The sequence below is a fragment of the Bos indicus x Bos taurus genome, chromosome 3 (assembly GCF_003369695.1).
Source record: "Bos indicus x Bos taurus breed Angus x Brahman F1 hybrid chromosome 3, Bos_hybrid_MaternalHap_v2.0, whole genome shotgun sequence".
Taxonomy (NCBI): domain Eukaryota; kingdom Metazoa; phylum Chordata; class Mammalia; order Artiodactyla; family Bovidae; genus Bos; species Bos indicus x Bos taurus.
Genome location: NC_040078.1, coordinates 100,343,910 through 100,365,161, shown reverse-complemented (window position 1 = coordinate 100,365,161; position 21,252 = coordinate 100,343,910). Strand labels below are relative to the sequence as shown.

Below are 21,252 nucleotides of genomic sequence, written 5' to 3'. Positions count from 1 at the left end.
TGAGGATTTCTGATTTTTGCCTTGTTCATTAACATCCTGACTGCTCTGCTTGGTGGAAGGACAAATAAGAAATGATGGGAGATTTTGTTCTTTGTAATGTCTAGTGCAAACTGTCTTTGCATGCGTGCTAAGTTGCTTGAGTCATGTCTGACTCTTTGCAACCCTATGGACTCATGCAACCCATGAAGCTCCTCAGTCCATGGAATTATCCAGGCAAGAATGCTGGAGTGGGTTGCCATGCCCTCCTCCAGGGGATCTTCCAACTCCAGGTGATCTTTGCGACACCAACTTATGGATGACGCTTCTAAAGTAGTGTACCATTTTACATTTCCACCAACAGTGTATGAGAGTTGTAGTTGTTCCACGTCCTTGCCAGTGCTGACTCATGTCAGTGTTTTTAACCATAGCCATTCTAACAAGTTTAATTTGGGGTTTTAAAGTCTTAGAATCATTCTGTCAGATGAATATTTTAATAGGTATTTTAATTGAACTAACTAATCAATGTTTCAAGGTAGTTTATGCTCCTTATAAAAATTACTCATGCAGTAGGGTATCATAAAATGAACAGTGTAAGAATGGATGTCAGAAATGCAAGTGTTAAAGAATAAAGAACTTCTAGCAATATGACAGACTAACCTAAAGGTGAAGAGTCCTTCTGGTCTAAAGGCATAGAAATGCTGGATAAAATATACTTAAAAATAATAAATACCATAGAAAACCACAGCTGAGCACAGTTAAAAAAAAAAGAAAAAGGAAAACCCCCATTTGCCAAGATCAGAAGGAAAATTAAAAGCCAGACTAATAATTCTTTCATAATTCATGGTGTGTTTGGACTTGCACATGAGCCTTAGAGTTTGGGGCTAGTTAAAAACATTTTTTTGTTGTTGTTTTGGTTATTTTTACACAAAGTACATGCTTTAAAAATAATACTTTACTGTAGTATAATTGGCATACAATTGGTTGTACATATTTAAAGTGTACAGTGTAAGTTTTAGCATATGTATACATCTGTGAAACTACTATCCCAACCAAGATGATGAATATATCCATCACTTTCAAAAGTTTCCTTTTGTTCGTATGTGAACCTTCCCTCCTATACTTCTCTCTCCTGTTTCCATACCCAGGCAACCACTCTTTAGCTTTCTGTCACTGAAGATTAATCTGCACTTTCTAGGTTTTTGTGTGAGTAGAATTATCCAGTATGTACTATTTTGTTTAATTTCTTTCACATATTATAATTATTTTGAGCTTGATCCATGTTGTGGCATGTATCAATAGTTCACTCCTTTTTATTGCCAAATGGTATCTCATTGTATAGCTATACGAGCTTTTTTAAATCCTTTGACCTGATGATGAACATTTGGGGTTTATTTCTGTTTCTTGAACAAACTACACTGTGAACATTTATGTAGTATCCTCTGTGTAGACATATGATTTACTTTCTCTTGGATAAATTCATAGGAGTGGAGTGGCTGGATCATATGGTAGTTGTATTTGAAACTTTTAAATAACAGCTAAACTGTTCTAAATTAGTACACCATTTTGCATTCCCACCAACAGTGTGTTAGAGCTCCAGTTGTTCATGTCCTGGTCAGTGCTGACTAATGTCAGCCTTTTTAACTTTAGCCATTCTGACAAGTGTGTAATAGTATCTCATTGTGCTTCTAATTTTCATTTTCTAATGATTAATGATGTTGAGCATCTTTTCATGTACCTATTTGCCATCCAAACAACTTCTCTGGTGAAGTTTGTTGTAGATGTTCTCCATCAGGTTGAGGAAGTTTCCTTCTTTCCCAGCTTAATGATAGTTTTAACATGAATGGATGATGTATTTTGTCAACTGCGTTTTTGCATGTATTGAGATGATAAATTTTTTCTTTTTTTAGTCTGGTAATTGGTGAATTATATTGATTTTTTTTTTCATTGGCTGACTTTGAAAAAAAATTTTTTTGGGGGGTGAGGGAGGTGGCACTGTGCTGCAACCAGGGATTGAACTAGGGCCCACAGCAGTGTAAGTGCTGTCTTAACCACTGGACTGCCAGGGAATTCCCTCATTGGTTGACTTTTAAATGTCAAGCCAACCTTGCATTCCTCGCATTAACCCCACTTGGTCATAATGTATTGTCTTTTTAATATATCATTGGATTTGATTTGCTAAACTTATTACATTTATTTTCCTACGGGAGATGTATGGTTTATAGTTTTCTTTTTTTGTAATGTCTCTTGCCTGGTTTTGGAGTCAGGATAGTGCTGACATTTATAGAATGTGTTTGGAAAATATTCCCTCCTTTTTAGTATTTGGAAAGAATTTTTGAAGAATTTGTTTTAATGCTTGGCAGAATTTAGTATAGTGAAGTCACTTGCACTTGTCATTTTATTTGTAGGAATATTTTTAAAATACAAATTCAATTGCTTTACTAGATATAGGCATATGTGTATTCATACTTTTTATATTTCTTGAGGGGAATTTGGTGTTTTATGTCTTTTAAGGAATTTATCCATTTAATCTAAATTGTGAAATTTATTGGTATCAAATTATAAATCTGTCATCCTGATCTTGGTAATTTTTTCCTTCTTTTTTTCCTAATCAGTCTGAATAATGGTTTATCCATTTTCTTAAGATCTAGCTTTTGGTTTAATTGATTTCTCTTATAATAAGAGAAATTTATGTATGTATGTCTATATTTTCTACTTCATTGATTTCTACTCAGCTTTATTGTTTTGTCTGCTTACACTGGATTTTATTTATTCTTTCTAGTTTCTTGAAGTGGAAGCTGAGGTCATTTCTTTTCTAATATAGGTGATTTAATAGTAGTAAACATTTCTCTTGTTATACTAATGCTTTAGCTACATTCTACACATCTTTGACTTGAGTTTTTAAATTTTCACTCAGTTTAAATTATTTTTCAATTTTCTTTTTAATTTCTCTGAATGATGAGTTAGTCATGGGTGTTCTCAAATATGAAAGGATTTTAAAATATGTCTTTTGTTCTTTTCTAAGTTATTTCCATTGTGGTCAGTTACATATATGACTTGCCTTTTAAAATTTATCGGTTCATGTTTTATTGTGTTGAATATTGTCTACCTTAGTGAATGTTTGATGTGCACTTGAAAAGAATGTATATTCTGCCATTGTTGTATGAGTCCTATACAAGTGTCATTTAAGTCACGTTGGTTGATAGTGTTTAGGTTTTTTTTTTTTGGTCTTTACTGCTTGCTATATCAGTTGTTAAAAGAGTATTTTGGAATCTCAAGATGGGCAGGAGGTCAATGCTTGTGCTATCTATGTTTTTATTTTTTTTTTTTTAATTTTTTTTTTTTTATGTTTTTATTTTTTAAGTCATTGATTTTCTAGCTTTGATTTTGTACTAAATTACTTTGGGCAGTTTTCACAGCAAAAATCATTTTAGGTCATCTAAGCCTTTAAGGTGAGGGAGATACATAATTTAGGAATTAGAATTTAGTGATAAGATTTCCAGTTTCTATAAAAGTTTTGATTTATTTATGTCAGTGTTTAGATTGAGAGACTGAATTTTTTGGCATATCTGTTGGAATGTGAGTATGACTTTTAGTTTTATTCTTTAAAAAAATAGGGAAAACAAAACCTCTAAAAACAGAATATAAAGGAATACAAAAGTGCTTTTCTGTTTTTGAAAGTTGTTGGCAAGTTTTCTGTTTTTGTTTTTAAGTTTCTTGTTTTGATAGTGCAAAATTTACATTGTAATAAGCAAAAGACATAAAAATGATACTGCTTTTCTATTCTGTGATTGCTTATAAGTTTTGCCTGCCTTTTAAAAGATGACATTAATTTTTTCAGTTTCAGCCCATTTTCCTCACCATTTGACCTCTGCTAATTTTCAGCCCCACATGAAATAAATTACCTGATCTGAGGGACTGAGATTGCTTCTGGCAAACACAGTTAATGGGCTGTTTTTCAAAAGGGGGCACAAAACTTCAAACAAAAGGTCCCTCAGATATATGGGGATCTTGGAAACAAAGTAAAGTGCGTTAATAGGATGCGGTAAAATGGAAATATAGAAATCAAGCAAGTTTCAGCTGGTTTATTTAACTTTCTATTTTGAAATAGTGACAGTGTCTCCTAAGGTTTGAGTGGGGAATCTTAAGTGTAAACTCATGCATATTGTGAAGTGGGGATATCAGTAAAATCATTGTCTTTTTACCTTGAGGAACATATTTTTCCTCATTAAACAGGCCTATTTTGAAGGAATTTTATGTGGCTGGCTGGGTTTCCACTTAAACAACAAATTAAAAGGAATCCTTTGTGGAGGACCTGTCATGAACCGTAGAGGCTCCAGGTTCTATGCCTTGTACTGCGTGCAGTACTGCATGCCTGGAGAAGTCTCCTCCAAGACTGCCTTTAGGACTTGGGTTTTACAGCCAGTTAAGTTTTTCATTGAGCTTACGTTGGCTTGTTTACCATATAAAGCTCCTTATAGCTTTCCACATAGGGTTAGTCATAAGATATTTTATTCATGTTCGGATAAATGAGAGGTTGATAGTTGTTGGAAAGTGTATGTTGCAACCTATTCTGAGAACTTAAGTATTAAATTTTATTTATTTCTACAGATGTTCTAGTTTTTAGTTAGTTATTACCAGGTAGTCTTTTAGACACCATATTAATATATGGTAGAGAAGTTGATGAAATGTTCTGTATATCCTTTCTAGGACAGGAAACCTCCTCCATCTGTTCTGTTTAGTTAAAGCTGCATGTTCAGGCAAAACGGGGGTCAAGTTACTGCTGTGTGTTTTCTGAGCAGGTTACATCTCCTTCTTGGGTCCTAATTTATTGAAGTATAAAATAAGGGATTTTGGTTCAATCATGACAACCGTTTCTAAGTCAACTTTATTCAACATAAACTGTTAATTTTTCTTAGCAGTCCCTATGTCTAAACCCTTCCGTTCCTGGCTGCTGTATTTGCTAACCTCCCAATTATTCCTCCCCTCTCTTGTTGGATGCTGTCATCAGGTATAAGTCTTCCTATTCCTATCACTATCTTTATTATCTTTATCTTCAGCGACCATGTGGATCCTTCCACATGGAAGGATTCTGGCATCACAGTTACTTGACTCCATCATTATCATCATTTCTAGCCCACTTATGCACCCTCTTCAGGACCATACTCTGTGCCTTGGAATACTTCTGACATATTTTCCCACTAAAGTCATAATGCTGGACAACCTGCTCACCATGACTGGATAGATTTTCAGCTCCCTCATTTAATTATTCTTAGAGTATAACAGTTCTTAGGCTTATCAGCATTTCTATTAGACTCTTCACCCTCTTCAAGACCATACGCTGTGCCTTGGAATACTTCTGACATATTTTCCCACTAAAGTCATAATGCTGGACAACCTGGTCACCATGACTGGATAGATTTTCAGCTCCCTCATTTAATTATTCTTAGAGTATAACAGTTCTTAGGCTTATCAGCATTTCTATTAGACTCTTTGAATTTTTTCCTGTTCTTTAATCTTTTTGCTTAGATTCCATTAACTCTTTTGCCCCATTTTTGTTGATCCATCTGGTAAATTTGTCTAATAGAACTTTTGCCCTTGTGTTACTGTAGTTTTACTGAAGAAAGCCTCACATGGATTAGATTGGTGGCTGGCCCTATAAAATTATGATGAATACTGCCTGTTAATTCTCAACATTGCTTTCCAGTCCTTTTTCTTTTTTGGTGGGGTCCAGTGTCCTGTCGATGGTTGTTCAACAGCTAGTTGCAATTTTGGTGCTCTCACAGGAGAAGATGAGCACACCACCAGTCCTTTTTCTTGAAGTGATCTTCTTCTCCACATTATCTCTTTCGAGTTCTCTTTGCTCCTCTCAAATCTCTATTCTCTTTGCTGACTTCCTCCTTATTTCACAGGGAAATAGCTATACTTGAAAACTTTATTAGCTTCTTTACCACTAAGATTATAGATATTTTGTTACCTTTACCTGCTTTTTCTTGTGTTACAATGGAAGAAATATTCCTCCTCTGATCTCTCTAAATGCTGCGAATCCCATCCATTCCTTTTCATGAATAACTTCTTAAAGAGAATTATCAGTGTAGGATAGAGAAGTGTTAACTGGAAGGCAGAAGAGCTGTCAAGATCTGCCATCTTTATTTCTGCATTTCCTGCTCACTCTGTATCACTTCATGGCAAGTAGATGGGGAAACAATGGAAACAGTGACAGACTTTATTTTCCCAGGCTCCAAAATCATTGCAGATGGTGATTGCAGCCATGAAATTAAAAGACGCTTGCTCCTTGGAACAAAAGCGATGACAAACCTAGACAGCATATTGAAAAGCAGAGACATTACTTTGCCAACAAAGGTCCGTCTAGTCAAAGGTATGGTTTTTCCAGTAGTCATGTATGGATGTGAAAGTTGGACCATAAAGAAAACTGAGCACCAAAGAACTGATGCTTCTGAACTGTGGTGTTGGAGAAGACTCTTGAGAGTCCCTTGGACAGCAAGAAGATCAAACCAATCAATCCTAAAGGAAATCAGTCCTGAATATTCATTGGAAAGACTGATGCTGAAGCTCCAATACTTTGGCCACCTAATGCGAAGAACTGACTCATTGGGAAAGACACTGATGGTGGGAAAGATTAAAGGCAGGAAGATAAGGGGACAACAGAGGATGAGATGGTTGGATGGCATCACTGACTCGATGCATGTGAGTTTGAGCAAGCTTTGGTAGTTGGTGATGGACAAGGAAGCCTGGCGTGCTGCAGCCCATGGGGTTGCAAAGAGTCAGACACGACTGAGTGACTGAAATGGATGAACTGTAACCCATTGCTGGTGGGCTTCTGCTCCTTTCACCCATCTACCTCTGAAACTCTTCTTATAGAGGATACCAGTGACTTCCAAGTCAGAAAATTTAGGGGTGTTCTTTAGATATGGGTCTCTTGGCAGCATTTTTTACTGTTCACCCCCTCTTAACACTCTTTTCCTGGCTTCTCTTGTGGCTCAGCTGGTAAATAATCCACCTGCAATGTGGGAGACCTGGGTTCTATCCCTGGCTTGGGAAGATCCCCTGGAGAAGGGAAAGGCTACCCACTCCAGTATTCTGGCCTGGAGAATGCCATGGACTGTATAGTCCTTGGGGACTGTATAGTCCATGGGGTCACAAAGAGTCAGACGTGACTGAGTGACTTTCACTTAATAACTTTAGCAGTCTTGATTTTCTTTTCATCTCTGTTTATTCCTTTTCAGTCTCCTTCAATTTAATCAGCATTTGTAAATATTATTTTAGTATTAAAAATGAAAGTGTAGGGCTTCCTGGTGGTCCAGTGGTTGAGAATCCGCCTGCCATTGCAGAGGACCTTTAAATTCTTGCCCCGGGAACATCCCACATGCCACGGAGTGGCTAAGCCCATGCGTTACAACTACTGAGCCCATATGCCCTAGAGCCCGTGCTCCACAACAGGAGAAGCCCCCGCAATGAGAAACCTGTGCACTGCAATGAGGGAGTAGCCCCCTGCTCTCCACAAAGCCCACGCACAGCAACAAAGACCCAGCACAGCCAAAAATAAATAAATGAATCTTTTTTAAAAAGTGAGAGTTGATTAGTTTAGAGAGAAGAAAGCAAAATTGGCATGAATTTTGCCAAAACACGAGGCTTTCAAGAAGCCAGGTTGTGGCAGGAAATTTTAGGTAGAGTGCGTTCTATTTTGTCTTTAGAAATACTGAAAAAGGTTAAGAAGCATCAGTATATGTTGCTTAAATTACTCAGCAATCCAATAAAATATATGATTGTATTCCTGTTTAACCTCAAAGAATATGAGCTGGAGAAGAAGGATGGACGTACTCGGGAAGCAGTGCATCGTTCTTTCTCATTGGAAGGCTAAGGTTGCTTCAGGGTAGTGTGGAGATGAAATCTGTTGTTCCTGTGTTACAGAGAACATAGGAAGGGGTTTGTTACTGCATTTTTTGATTAGTGAGGACTGGTTGAAGATTTTTAAGCTGGGTACACTTTGGATACAGAGACTGTCTTGGCCAAGGGCTGGTAATCCTATAACATTTGTTTCAGTGACCAGACGGCAATTGGCCCTGGAAGCCTTTTTTGTGGATTTCCCAGTGACATGAATTGAGTGCTCTTTGACACTCCTTTAGCGCTTTGTCATAATTCTCGGATGGTATCATGATTACTTGTTTGTATCTGGCTTCCCTATTGGATTTGAGCTCTTCTGAAGTGGAATTATTAGTTTATGGGTAATGTTAATCTTGGTAATTTTTCCCCACCGCCCATCTCAATGCTTGACATAGTATATGATTCCTGAATTAGTAAATGAATGAAGAGTTTGAATTTTTAATCTCTGGCCTGAACAGTTTATCAGAATATATCATTTCTACTTCTACAGGATTAGAGACTCGTTCCTACTTCCTCTCTGCTATTGAATATGTTTTAGTTAATAAAATCTCTTTTGATTGAAAGGTTCTGTAGCTTTAAGAGCCTGTGACTTTGCAGACACTCTTCCACTGGATAACACACCCTATGCAAATCAGCTGTCTGTTCAGGTCTTGTGTTTGTTTTCCCCATAGACATAATCCATCCATTAGTTGTTTAAAGCAGCAGATGGAAGGAGTCCATGGAGATGTGGATTTATTAGCTCTCACAATGAAAGACCACACTGGTTGTGCTCCAGATTAGAAGGTTTTTGCTGAATGAAAGAGAAGTGGATCCTGTTTTCTGTGCTATTTTCAGCAGTGTGGCTAGCTCTTGTGACTGGAGTCAGTTGTAAGAAAGACCAGAAAAAGATTTTGTAAATAGACCTTCCTTCAAGCCCCAGACTGTTTGGTGCAGCTACCATAATTATAGGAGGGGCAGCTTTTTCTCCTTGTTGGGTACAGACTGAATCTGTCCTAGAGTTGTTGCTATATTTACTCCTTAGAGTAAAGGTATGTATAAAGCATCCTGAGTCAGGGTGTATACATACTTTTATTTATCAAATTAGGAAATTTGGATTAATACCTTCTGAAATCCTTTGGAGAGGGAATAATTTGTGCATGTCCTACGAAGAACTGTGACTGTGAGTTGGTAGATCATGTATTTAACTCTCTTCCTAAGAATGTACTGCTTCCTTTGCTAACAGTTCTTTTGTGACTTATTAGAAAAATCACTCACTTGCCTTGATTTTCTTTCCCCTGTGTTTACTAGGATTCTGGCAACTACTGTAAAATTGGAAAGTTTAAACGTTGCTTATGGAGTGTTTAAGTGATAAAATCATATTATGAGAGCTAACCTTTCACTCCTGAACTCTCTTTATTTTATATATATATAATATATATATTTACAACCTATATATGTTAAAAAGAGACTTGAATCACCTTTAAACTTGGTGCAAGTCTTGCTTTGAAAATAACAACCAGTGACCCAAGAAACAATTCTGAGATTATTAAAGTCCGGGTAAAACTAGATTTTTCTCATGCTGTGCCCTTTTAGAGGTCTGTTGGAATGGGGAGCTTTTCCTGTGACAGTACTGTCAGCAATGAATAGATGAATGAATTTGTCCATGCTCAGAACTCACCACACGTGTACAAGCCCCCTCCAGGACATAAAAGAGCATGGAGACTGACCTTAGCAATGATCTAAGCTCCAGAGGAAAGAGGCTTTCGTGACTGTCCAAGAAGTGAAGACCAGCGTATCTAGAGATAAAGAAACAAAAGAGCCTGTGACAGTATCGAAAGAATCTGACATTTGCTTTGTCTGTACAAAGGATGAAAAGAATTTTGCCGACTTAGTCAAAACAATAACTGGTTTTATATCAGCCTGAGCTCAAAATAGAGCCTCAGAATAATATGTTTTTCTTTGTATTTCTGAAGAATTATCTTTTTAAAAATGTACGTGGCGTGGTTTTGTTTTGGGAAAGGAAAACGTGACACGGATTTTATAAGCTTAGTAGCTGTAGGTGGAGACTCTCTTGTTTTGTGTGCCAAACCTTTTTAATAAGCAGTGAAGTCAGGATATTAAAGATTGGAATTTTTTTCAGGGAGCTTTGTCCTTTTCTTGGTACTTCAGATGTTTGCAACCAAAAGGGGTATGTATGGAAGAGAAAAACAAATAGGAAAAATTTCCCCCTTTTGTGGTGGTGATTCAGATGAGATTTGTCTGGACTGCTGTGAAGAAAGACGTGGCTGTGATGTGAGGCAGTGATTGTGTACTCACGCTGGACTGAGAGAAACCTGGTTTAGTGGAGCCGTGGGCACAGCATGGGGAAAGCCTGATTGTGTGCCTCTTTCCCCAGCAGTAAGCAAGTAGGCTCTAGTGGCTGACTGTCTGGAGAGTGGCTTTTGTTGGTCTTCTATCTATTATGGATGATTCCAGTATTCTACAAAGGAGAGGGTTACAGGTGAGTAACAGAAAGCCTTTTTTACTAATCTCCTTCCTCTTACTGTCTATTGAAAATATACTGAACGGATGGCTTAAATTTTATTTAATTCATTTGAGGCAGGAGAGAATGCTACTAAGTTCCTCTATATTCCATTATGTGTAACTTTAATTAAAGGAATCACCTAAGACCTTTCTACTTTAATAGAAAAATTTTGCTGCTTGGGTTTACTTACCCAAGTGGAGCAATTGAGTCAGACCCACGCACACCTAGTTTTAGACACCAGACGTTTCTGACAGATTGTCTATAGTAAACGTATTCTGTTACTGACCACTGTGCCTGCCTCCCAGCCCGTCTTTCCCTTAATTAATTCAATTATATGTGTTAATATATGTTTAACCCTACACATAGCTTTAAGAACTTTTCTAAATTATCACTTTGCATACATAATGTAACCATATGTGATAACCATGTATCTGAAGCCAATTTTGGAAGCCTTCTCCTCCCTAAGTCGTGGATCATTTTGGTACATGAAGAAGTAAGTAAAATATAACAATGAGGGGGAAATATATTGGTAGACAACCTTCAGCTGAGTTTTAATGAGTACCTTTAGCACTAAAAGAGTACATATTACAACTATTTCAGTTTTGATGATTAATTTTTTTATGCTTTGTAAAGTAGATCATCTTGGCTTAGTCTTGATGAAAAAAATGTGCTGCTTGGGCTTACTTACATTATGTTGAGTGGAGCAATTAAATCAGACCAACACACATCTAATTTTGGACACCAGACATTGCTGACAGATTGTTTACAGTTCATTTAGTTCATCATTGAATGTTTTAAAGGATTGACATAGTAAAGGTTTCAGGATAAAACCTCAGTCAACCTATGAAGTTCTTGTCATGAAATGTAGCTATTTCTCTTGTTTTGATTTTGTTTTTTTTTGACATTTGTAAAGCACTTTTTTTGACAAAGTACCTAGGGTCTTTTTACTTATTCTTAATTACCATTATTTTGGTTTCTTTAAAGTGCTCAGAAGGAAAATGTGTAAGATTGGTAAAATTTGAACAAGTGATGATATTTGTAGGTCATCTTATTTGTGCTTCTGGTTAACGGCATTGCAGGCACTCGGAGCCTCCTGGGAGCACCCACTGCACCTTCGGCAGCTGTTTAGTACCACCGGGCTTTCAAAGTCAAAGCCTTATTTAATTTCTCCTTTTTAGTACAATTGGTTCCGTAAGATTTGGCATTTGATTTCTTGGGTGTATTTTGAGAAGTAGTTATAAAGTACTCAGAATACCTCTGATAAATAGTGATTTGTGTTCAAGTAGCTGTTAATAAAAAAAATGGCTGGCTTGTAAGCACATTTAAGTGCATTACCTATTTATATCTTTATTTCTCTTTAGTTTCCAGGATTCAGAAAGGGAATTCTGTTTTTTGAATGGGAATATTTTCAATTATTGTGCTTGTTTTGTGTTAAATCAGTTATTTCCTTCCTAGTGACTGAGTCAGTCTCTAATATCTGCTACCCTGTTTACTGATGCCCTTCCTCTCAGTTCTTTGTTTCTATCTAGCAGGAGTTCCAAATTGCCAGATCACAGAGCACTGTAAAGTGTTTTCTTACAGCCTCTTTTTTTTTTTAGTTGCAAGTTTACTCTTTAGAAGGGGCTTCCCTGGTTGCTCAGCTGGTTAAGAATCCATCTGTAATGCAGGAGACCCCGGCTCGATTCCTGGGTTGGGAAGATCCACTGGAGAAGGGATAGGGTACTCACTCCAGTTTTCTTGGGCTTCCCTGGTGGCTCAGCTGGTAAAGAATCTGCCTGCAATGTGGGAGACCTGGGCTTGATCCCTGGGTTGGGAAGATCCCTTGGAAAGGGGAATAGCTATCCATTATCCACTCAAGTATTCTGGCCTGGAGCATTCCATGGACTGTATAGTCCATGGGGTTGCAAAGAGTTGGACACGACTTAGGAACTTTCATTTTACTCTCTAGAAGACTGCATTGGAACATTCTGAAATAGAAGTAATGCTTGAAAAGCAGCAGTTTAGATTATTTGTTTTAAACAGGTAAATTGTTAATATAAAACTTTAAAAGCTGATTTTAGATTTGTTTACATAAACACATAAAAGCTAAAGTGTACCCAGTGGTCCGGGCTTCACTGATAGCTCAGTTGGTAAAGAATTTGCCTGCAATGAAGGAGACCCAGGTTCGATTCCTGGATCAGGAAGAACCCCTGGAGAAGGGATAGGCTACCACTCCAGTATTCTTGGGCTTCCCTGCCGGCTCAGCTGGTAAAGAATCCACCTGGAATATGTGAGACCTGGATTGGATCCCTGGGTTGGAAAGATTCCCTGGAGAAGGGAAAAGCTACCCACTCCAGTATTCTGGCCTGGAGAATTCCTGGACTGTACAGTCCACGGACTCGCAAAGAGTTGGACACGAGCAAGCGACTTTCACTTCACCCAGTGATCCAGATAATCTACCGGGTAACCTCAGAGGAGAAGATGAAAATCCAAATGAATATCTGGGCCTTACTAACAGCTTTTTGGTGAACAAGTTAGACTTCTTAAAACTTTTCCAGAAAATCAGTGAAGATGCAGTCTACTTTGATCATCCAACTTTCTTTGCCAGGTTTCCTGAGAGATATCTTTGCAACCCCATGGACTGTAGCCCACCAAGCTCCTCTGTCCTTGGAATTTTCCAGGCAAGAATACTGAAGTGGGTTGCCGTTTCCTACTCCAGGTGATCTTCCCAACTCATGGGTCAAACCTGTGTCTCTGTGTCTCCTGTATTGGCAGGGGACTCCTCACCCCTGTACCGCCTGGGAAGCCCTGAGAGGTACCAGCATAGTAAACAGGGCATTCATGGTGCGCCTGTTTTGCTTCCTACATTGTTGGACTATACATTACCTCAGTCAGTCATCATGATGTTGAGGACAAATACATATTATCTGCATTTTCAGGTATAGATAATTTTAAAGAAGAAACAGAAAGTTGATTCAAATTATAGTTCTGCCCCATGCTAACCATATAACTAACCATGGTCACATTTTGAAAAACTCTCAATGCCTCTCTTTAAAATTAAAAAATATTGAATTAGCAATATGGGGAGAGGGGAGGAGGGGATGAGATATATGGAAAGAGTAACATGGAAACTTACATTACCATATGTAAAATAGATAGCCAATGGGAATTTTCTGTATGACTCAGGAAACTCAAACAGGGGCTCTGTATCAACCTAGACGGGTGGGATGGGGAAGGAGATGGGAGGGAGTTTCAAAAAGGAGGGGATATATGTATACCTATGGCTGATTCATGTTGAAGTTTGACAGAAAACAGCAAAATTCTGTGAAGCAATTATCCTTCAATAAAAAATAAATTAAAAAATAGTGAAGTATAGTTGATTTGTAGTATTGATATTAGTTTCAAGTGTACAGAATTCAGTATTTTTATAAATTATACTCCATTAGAAGTTACTGTAGAATGATGGCTATAATTCTGTGTGGTATACAATATATCCTTGTTACATATCTAATTTATACATGGTAAGCTTGTATCTGTTAATCTCATAGCCCTAATTTGTCCTTCCCCACTTCCCTCTCCCCTTGGGTGACCACAGGTTTGTTTTCTACATCTGTGGCTCTGTTTCGGTTTTGTGTATACTTTCATTTGTATTATTTTTTAGATTCCACATATAACTGATACCATACAGTATTTGTCTTTCTCTGTCTGACTTTGCTTAGTACATTTGAGAGTAAAAGGCAAGGGCTGCAGCAGGAAGACCAGTTAGGAGACTGTTGTGGTCCAAAAGGCAAGAATGATTAATAGAATGGAAGAGAATGATAGCATTGCAGGCGTTCTGATTGGCCTTTCTTTTTCAGATATATGAAGCTCAGTACCTTCTCAGGGACAAACAGCTTGTAAAAGTGACTGGGCTACAGATATGGGTCAGAATAAGCAGAACTGAAAGTAACAGAAAACTTGACCCTAAGTGGTTGAAGTATTAAAGAAATATATTGACTCACAAGTATGGAAATCCATAGGTTGGATGGGTTTCACAGTTGGGTGATCTTGAGTCTTGCTCAGCTAGTGGCTTCTTTTTCAACTGGCTTCATACTTATTAATAATAGAAAAAAGATCTATAGTGGTTTCAGCCCGCACATTCACACACTACAGCACCCCTGGGTCCTTTTAGACCTCTGGGAGATTATGTGAGCATTTTTCTTTTAAACTGGAGGAGCCTCCATCCTGTGTACGGACTGACATCATTTTACTTGAAGAGCAGTTGAGGTTTGGGTCTTCCATATGGTAAAAATTGGCTCTCATCTTACTGCTGCTTTTGGAGCAGCTGCAGTGTGAGAGATTTGAGATTGCAATTCCTTGTGGATGGAAGAAGGTGCTTTTCTATTTGTGCTATTTTCCAGTCAACTTTATGGAGGTTATTTTAACTTTGAAGGGTCACCTGACTAGCCACCATATACAAACTTTTATTGTCAGCTCTCTTAGTGTCATCATTTCTGTAACGTGGTAAGTATTTGCCTGTAAGGCAAACAAAGTAATTGCCCATCATTGTATAGAGTCCAGATTTTGAATTGAGAATATGCTGCGCCTTCAGGCAAAAACTGTGTAATGTTTCTTTCTTGATTTTCTACCTTTGATGTTCCAAAGTGCAAGTGCCATCATTCAGGGGTACTTGACTGTTTGGAAAACATATGATAGCATAATACATACTGGGAAGCATTATTGTTCACAGAGCTTTCTTGGGATTTTTAATTTTGAAAATTATGACTATCCTAATAAATTATGATCATCATACAAGATGCAATTCAGTTTAGATTTTAGTCTTAAAAACAAAAATCTTTAAGAACCAACTAGATTTCAAACATTCTTTTTGAAAGTTATTTCATTTTTAAAATGATAGCGACATGAATAATCATGTAACCTAATAATTTCCTCCTGGTGTTCTAAATTTTGTTATTCTTTATGTGGGAAGTTTGATAAAATAAGAAAAATTGCAGTTGTACTCATCAATCCTTAGTACCATTAAATATTTTCATCATGTCAGTAAATTGGATGCCTTTAAAAATTGAGTGATTTATCTATATGCTTTCTTTTTTTGCTCTGTGCTTTATAGTATACTCCTATGTTACAGTCAAAACAGACTTTTTTTGGATTATTTTTTCCATATTCATTTATGTTCTCCAACAGTTTCTCATTCTTAAGTGTTGTTCTCTCCTTTCTGTACTAATGTCATCGTGGATAATTTCAACATCTTTGCAGAAAATTGAGTCAGCTTCAGAACTTTAGAATTCTCTTCTACTTCTTAGACTTTACTCTTTTAACAACATACTTTCACTAACAGTGCATATTTTTATACATGGAGTTATTATGAATAGAATATCTTATAATATTCTAAAATTACAGCACCTTATCATCTCTGTGTTAAATTCTTGTATTCTCCTGTGTGAATCAGGATCACAGTTTGAAGGACTGCAGACCACTTCCTGTAGATGTGTTTTATTTGACTAATTTTGTAGATTTTAAGAAAAATTGACCATCAAACATTTTTCATTTTATATTTTGTTGTTTCATACATTTACTGTATTTTATCATTTTAAGGCTCTCATCTTTTTACTTTTTAACAGCTCTGAAATGGCAGTATGTTACTTTTGATGGTTTGCTATAGTTTAATTGACAGTGGTTATTTTGTTTTGCTTAATTTTTTTTTGACTGATACCTAAAATAATGGCATCTGTTGCAGTTAGTAGTTTTTGAGATTTGATGAAATATGTGACCTTACTGGCCCCTGAAAGTATTTGAGTTTGCAATATTTGTATCTCAAAGACCACTGTTGTTCTTAGGTTCCTCCGTTTCTTTTTCTAATGTCTTGAAGATCTCTGTTTCTTTGATTCTTTGGTTTTCTTTTAATAAGCTGTTACTAGTTGGATGTGTTTCCTTTCTGTATTATTTGAGATCTGTTTCACTAGTTTTTCTAAAACCAACTATCCCTTTGTTTTAACCTTTCCAGTGTCATTTTGCTTTTGGTGTATCTGTTTCTAATGGCTTGCAGTAGCTTCTTTTTTCCCCCCGTCTATACTGATAAACTTGTCCATTTACATTTGTCATACATGGTTTCTGCCATACTGTTTCTTGCATTCCATGTCCTGCGTGTCCATGCTTTACTGCTCTGATTCTTCTTTGCCATTTAAAAATACTGATTAGTTTTTTGGCTTGGGTTCTTGTTTGATTTTTCTGACTCTACTGGTGAGTTACAACAAATTCAGATTTTAACCCCTCTCCTGAAAAAGAGACTCCTTCTTTCTCATCAACCCTTCCAAAAATACACGCTATTTTTTGTTTAGCATTTTAGTTCTTTTTTAAAAATTCTACAAGTTAGTTATTTCTATTTATTGTTGTTATTTTATATAGACAGTACTTTTTGAAATTTATGTACCTTTGCTAGTTTTCTTGTTCAGTATTTCTTTTTGGGTCTTAGGCTTCTTATTGGGGCTTCCCTGGTAGCTCAGACAGTAAAGAATTTGCCTGCAATGTGGAGACCTGGGGTCTATCCCTGGGTCAGAAAGTTACCCTGGAGAAGGGAATGGCTACCCACTCCAGTATTCCTGCCTGTAGAATTCCATGGACAGAGGAGCCTGGTGGGCTACAGTCCATGGGGTCACAAAGAGTCAGACACCCACTGAGTGACTGACACTCTAGCCATTATCTCTTCAGATATTGTAACACTTGCATTTACTTGTTGCCTTCTGAGATTTGAATTGGACATATATTGAACACAAGTGCTGGATGCAGAAAAGGATATACTCTATATTCCATGTAAATAAGATGTCTGAAAAGCAAAACTGACCTATAAAGTTGAGAATTAAGAGTGGTTTTCCTGGGGAGTGTAGGTAGTGACTGGAAGAGGGGACATGAAGATGCTTCTAGACTGATGAGTTATAATTCGTTTTTTAAAAACCTGGCTGTTGGTTACACTAGTGTGTTCAGTTTTCAAAAATTTGAGTTGTATGCTTACATGCATTTTTTCTATATTTAATAGTGTAATTTAAAAAATAATAAAATATTTCTTGTCTTCTTTCATCCAGTTGGTCACTGAAATATAGGATGGTATTGTTATCAGCAGTGGATTCTGAGGGGCCCCTTGAGTGTTTTTCTCCACTCCTGCTGTCGCTCCAAACAGTGTTATTTATGTGAGCCACACTATATGAATTTACTTACAAGTTCTGTGAAGAGATATCTAGTCTTTTAATTGTGGAGAATACCCTCTCCCCGCACTCCACCCCCCTGTGCTTTTATATGTTAGCTGAGAAGTTGTCTCCAAAACCCAGCCCTCTACCCACCTCCAATGGAGTGGAAAGTTGAGTTATGTTTCTTGAAAGTGAAAGTTTCTCATTCATATCTGACTCTTTGCCACCCCATGGACTGTATTGCTGCTGCTAAGTCGCTTCAGTTGTGTCCGACTCTGTGCGACCTCATAGACGGCAGCCCACCAGGCTCCGCTGTCCCTGGGATTCTCTAGGCCAGAATACTGGAGTGGGTAGCCGTTCCCTTCTCCAGGGGATCTTCCCAACCCAGGGATCCAACCCAGGTCTCCCACATTGCAGGTGGATTCTTTACCAGCTGAGCCAGCAGGGAACTATTAATTTCCTTTTCTGGGAAGGTACTTAGTAGAAGAGGAATGAACGAATATAAGTGAGAATTCAAATAGAAAATGTGAAGGGGATTCTGACTGGGAGCTGCCTTAGGCAGAGATAGCTTTGATCATAGTCATCTCCATGCTGGTGGCTATTGATAGAAAGGACAAACGCCAGCCTTGTGACTCTTGGCTTGCATATTTACTTGTGGGGGTAGTGGTTATTGCCTTTAGACACTTGGCTTTTGTCTTTTCTTTGGAAATACTTTATGGGTTTTGTCATTGTGAATAATGAGTAATGCATATAGACACTGATTCCTCAAGTAAGCAGCACCATCTTGTTTTGTGTGTAATACCTTTAGAAGTTTGCTTTGTGGAAAAGTGAAAGGGAGTGATTAGTTATTTCTTTAGAATTTACTATTACAGCTTTCTTTGCCACTTAAGAATATAGTTCAAGAAAAGAGAGATACATCATTTTTGGCAGGCAGTGTCAAAGTATGATAACTTGAGGGATCTAAAATGATAATAAAAATTACAGAGACTCTGTAATTGGGAGCAGAGTTAGTATTTGGAGAATAGCAATTCATCCATTAGCTTTTAAACCCTGTTGGAGGTGGGCCAGATTAGAAAAATGCAACTTATTATTAATGATAATTCAGACCATCAAACTCTAAATTTTTTTTTATATATCTTATGTATTTTTTGCCCCCCACACATACATATCCTTCTCCATTACCAATACCATTCACGAGAATGGTACTTTTTGGTTTGTTTTTTAACCAAGGCTGAACCTACATCAATTTCATCTTAATCACCCAAAGGCCTTAGTTTACTTTAGGATTCACTGTTGGTGTTATATATTCTGTGGGTTGGGACAAATGTATAATGACATATATATGTCATTATAATACACAGAATATTTTCACTGCCCCAAAAATCCTCTGTGATCTACCTGTTCATCTCCCTCTCCCCCAGTCTCTGGCAATCATTGATCTTTTTACTGTGTCCATAGTTCTGCCTTTTCTAGAACATCATATAGTTGTAATCATACAGTATGTGGCCTTTTCAGATTGATTTCTTTCACTTAGTAACATGCATTCAACTTTCCTTCATGCCCTTTCATGGCTCAATAGCTCATTTCTTTTTAGTGCTGAATAATATTCCATTGTCTGGCTATACTGCAGTTTATTTATCTGTTTACCTACTGAAGCACATTTTGATTGTTTCTAGGTTTTAGCCATTATTAATAAAGCTGCTCTAAACATCTATGTGGAGGTTTTTATGTGGATATAAGTTTTCAGCTCCTTCAGGTAAATATGAAGGAGTGCAATTGCTGGGTTAAATAAGAGTATTTTAGCTTTTTAAAAAATCACTTATTTTTTAATTGAAGGATAATTACTTTGCAATATTGTATTGTCTTCTGCTATACATCAACAGGGATCAGCCATAGGTATACATATGTCCCCTCCCTCTTGAACCTCCCACCCCATCCCACTCCTGTAGGTTGTCACAGAGCCCTGGTTTGAGTTCCCTGAGTCATACAGCAAATTCCCATTGGCTATCTATTTTACCTATGGTAGTGTATATGTTTCCATGTCACTGTCTCCATTTGTTCCACCCTCTCCTTCCTCCCTCCACCCTGTGACCATATGCCTGTTCTCTATATCTGTGTATCCATTGCTGCCCTGTAATGGGTTCATCAGCACCAGCTTTCTAGATTCCATATCTATGTGTTAATATCTGATACTTGTTTTTCTCTTTCTGACCTACTTCACTCTGTATAATAGGCTCTAGGTTCATCCACCTCATCAGAATGGATTCAAATTCATTCCTTTTTATGGCTGAGTAATATTCCATTGTTTATATATACCACAGCTTCTGTATCCATTCATCTGTTGATGGGCATCTAGGTTGCTTCTGTGTCCTAGCTGTTGTAAATAGTACTGCAGTTAACACTGGGGAACATGTGTCTTTTTCAGTTTTGGTTTCCTCAGGGTATATACCTAGTAGTGGGATTGCTGGGCATATGGTAGTTTAATTCCTAGTTTTTAAGCAACCTCTGTACTATCTTCTGTAGTGTCTGTATCAATTTATATTCCTATCAACCTTGCAAGAGGATTCCCTTTTCTCCACACCCTTTCCAGCATTTATTGTTTGTAGATTTTTTGATGATGGCCATTCTGATAGGTTTGAGGTGATACTTCAGTGTAGTTTTTGACTTGCATTTCTCTAATAATGAGCGATGTTTAGCATCTTTTCATGTATTTATTATCCATTTGTATGTCTTCTTTGGAGAAATGTCTGTTTAGGTCTTTTGCCCACTTTTTAATTAGGTTGTGTGTTTCTCTGGTATTGAGTTTGAATGAGCAGTTTTTATATTTTGGAAATTAATCCTTTGTCAGTTGTTTCATTGCTATTATCTCCTCTCATTCTGAGGGTTGTCTTTTCACCTTGTTTATAGTTTCCTTTGCTGTACAAAAGCTTTTAAGTTTAATTAGGTCCCACTTGTTTATTTTTGTTTTTATTTTCATTTCTCTAGGAGGTGGGTCATAGAGGATCTTGCTATGGTTTATGTCATACAGTGTTCTGCCTGTGTTTTCCTCTAAGAGTTTTATGGTTTCTGATCCTACATTTAGGTCTTTAATCCACTTTGTGTTTATCTTTGTATATAGTATCAGTTCAGTTCAGTCACTCAGTTGTGTCCGACTTTTTGTGACCCCATGAGTTGCAGCACACCAGGCCTCCCTGTCCATCACCAACTCCCAGAGTTCACTCAAACTCATGTCCATCGAGTCAGTGATACCATCTAGCCATCATCCTCTGTCGTCCCCTCTCCTCCTGCCCCCAATCCCTCCCAGCATCAGAGTCTTTTCCAATGAGTCAACTCTTCTCATGAGGTGGCCAAAGTACTGGAGTTTCAGCTTTAGCATCATTCCTTCCAAAGAACACCCAGGACTGATCCTCTTTAGAATGGACTGGTTGGATCTCGTTGCAGTCCAAGGGACTCTCAAGAGTCTTCTCCAACACCACAGTTCAAAAGCATCAATTCTTCAGCACTCAGCTTTCTTCACAGTCCAACTCTCACATCCATTCGTGACTACTGGAAAAACCATAGCCTTGACTAGACGGACCTTTGTTGGCAAAGTAATGTCTCTGCTTTTTAATATGCTATCTAGGTTGGTCATAACTTTCCTTCCAAGAAGTAAGCGTCTTTTAATTTCATGTATAGTGTTAGGACGGAGAAGACAATGGCACCCCACTC

General features: G+C 37.5%; 1 protein-coding gene across 5 annotated transcripts in view; it reads left to right on the top strand.

Moving 5' to 3' along the window:
* Window positions 1–21,252, top strand: part of MAST2 (microtubule associated serine/threonine kinase 2) — a 207,100-nt gene that overhangs the window by 55,046 nt on the left and 130,802 nt on the right. Inside the window, exon 1 of one of the 5 annotated variants that reach the window (XM_027537405.1) lies at window positions 9,859–10,360. The exons of the other annotated variants lie outside the window; for them this stretch is intronic. Within the exon in view, the coding sequence (XP_027393206.1) occupies window positions 10,322–10,360 (39 nt within the window). The 5' untranslated portion in view covers window positions 9,859–10,321. Of the gene's footprint in view, window positions 1–9,858; window positions 10,361–21,252 lie in introns of those variants that run through there. 5 annotated transcript variants of the gene reach the window in all.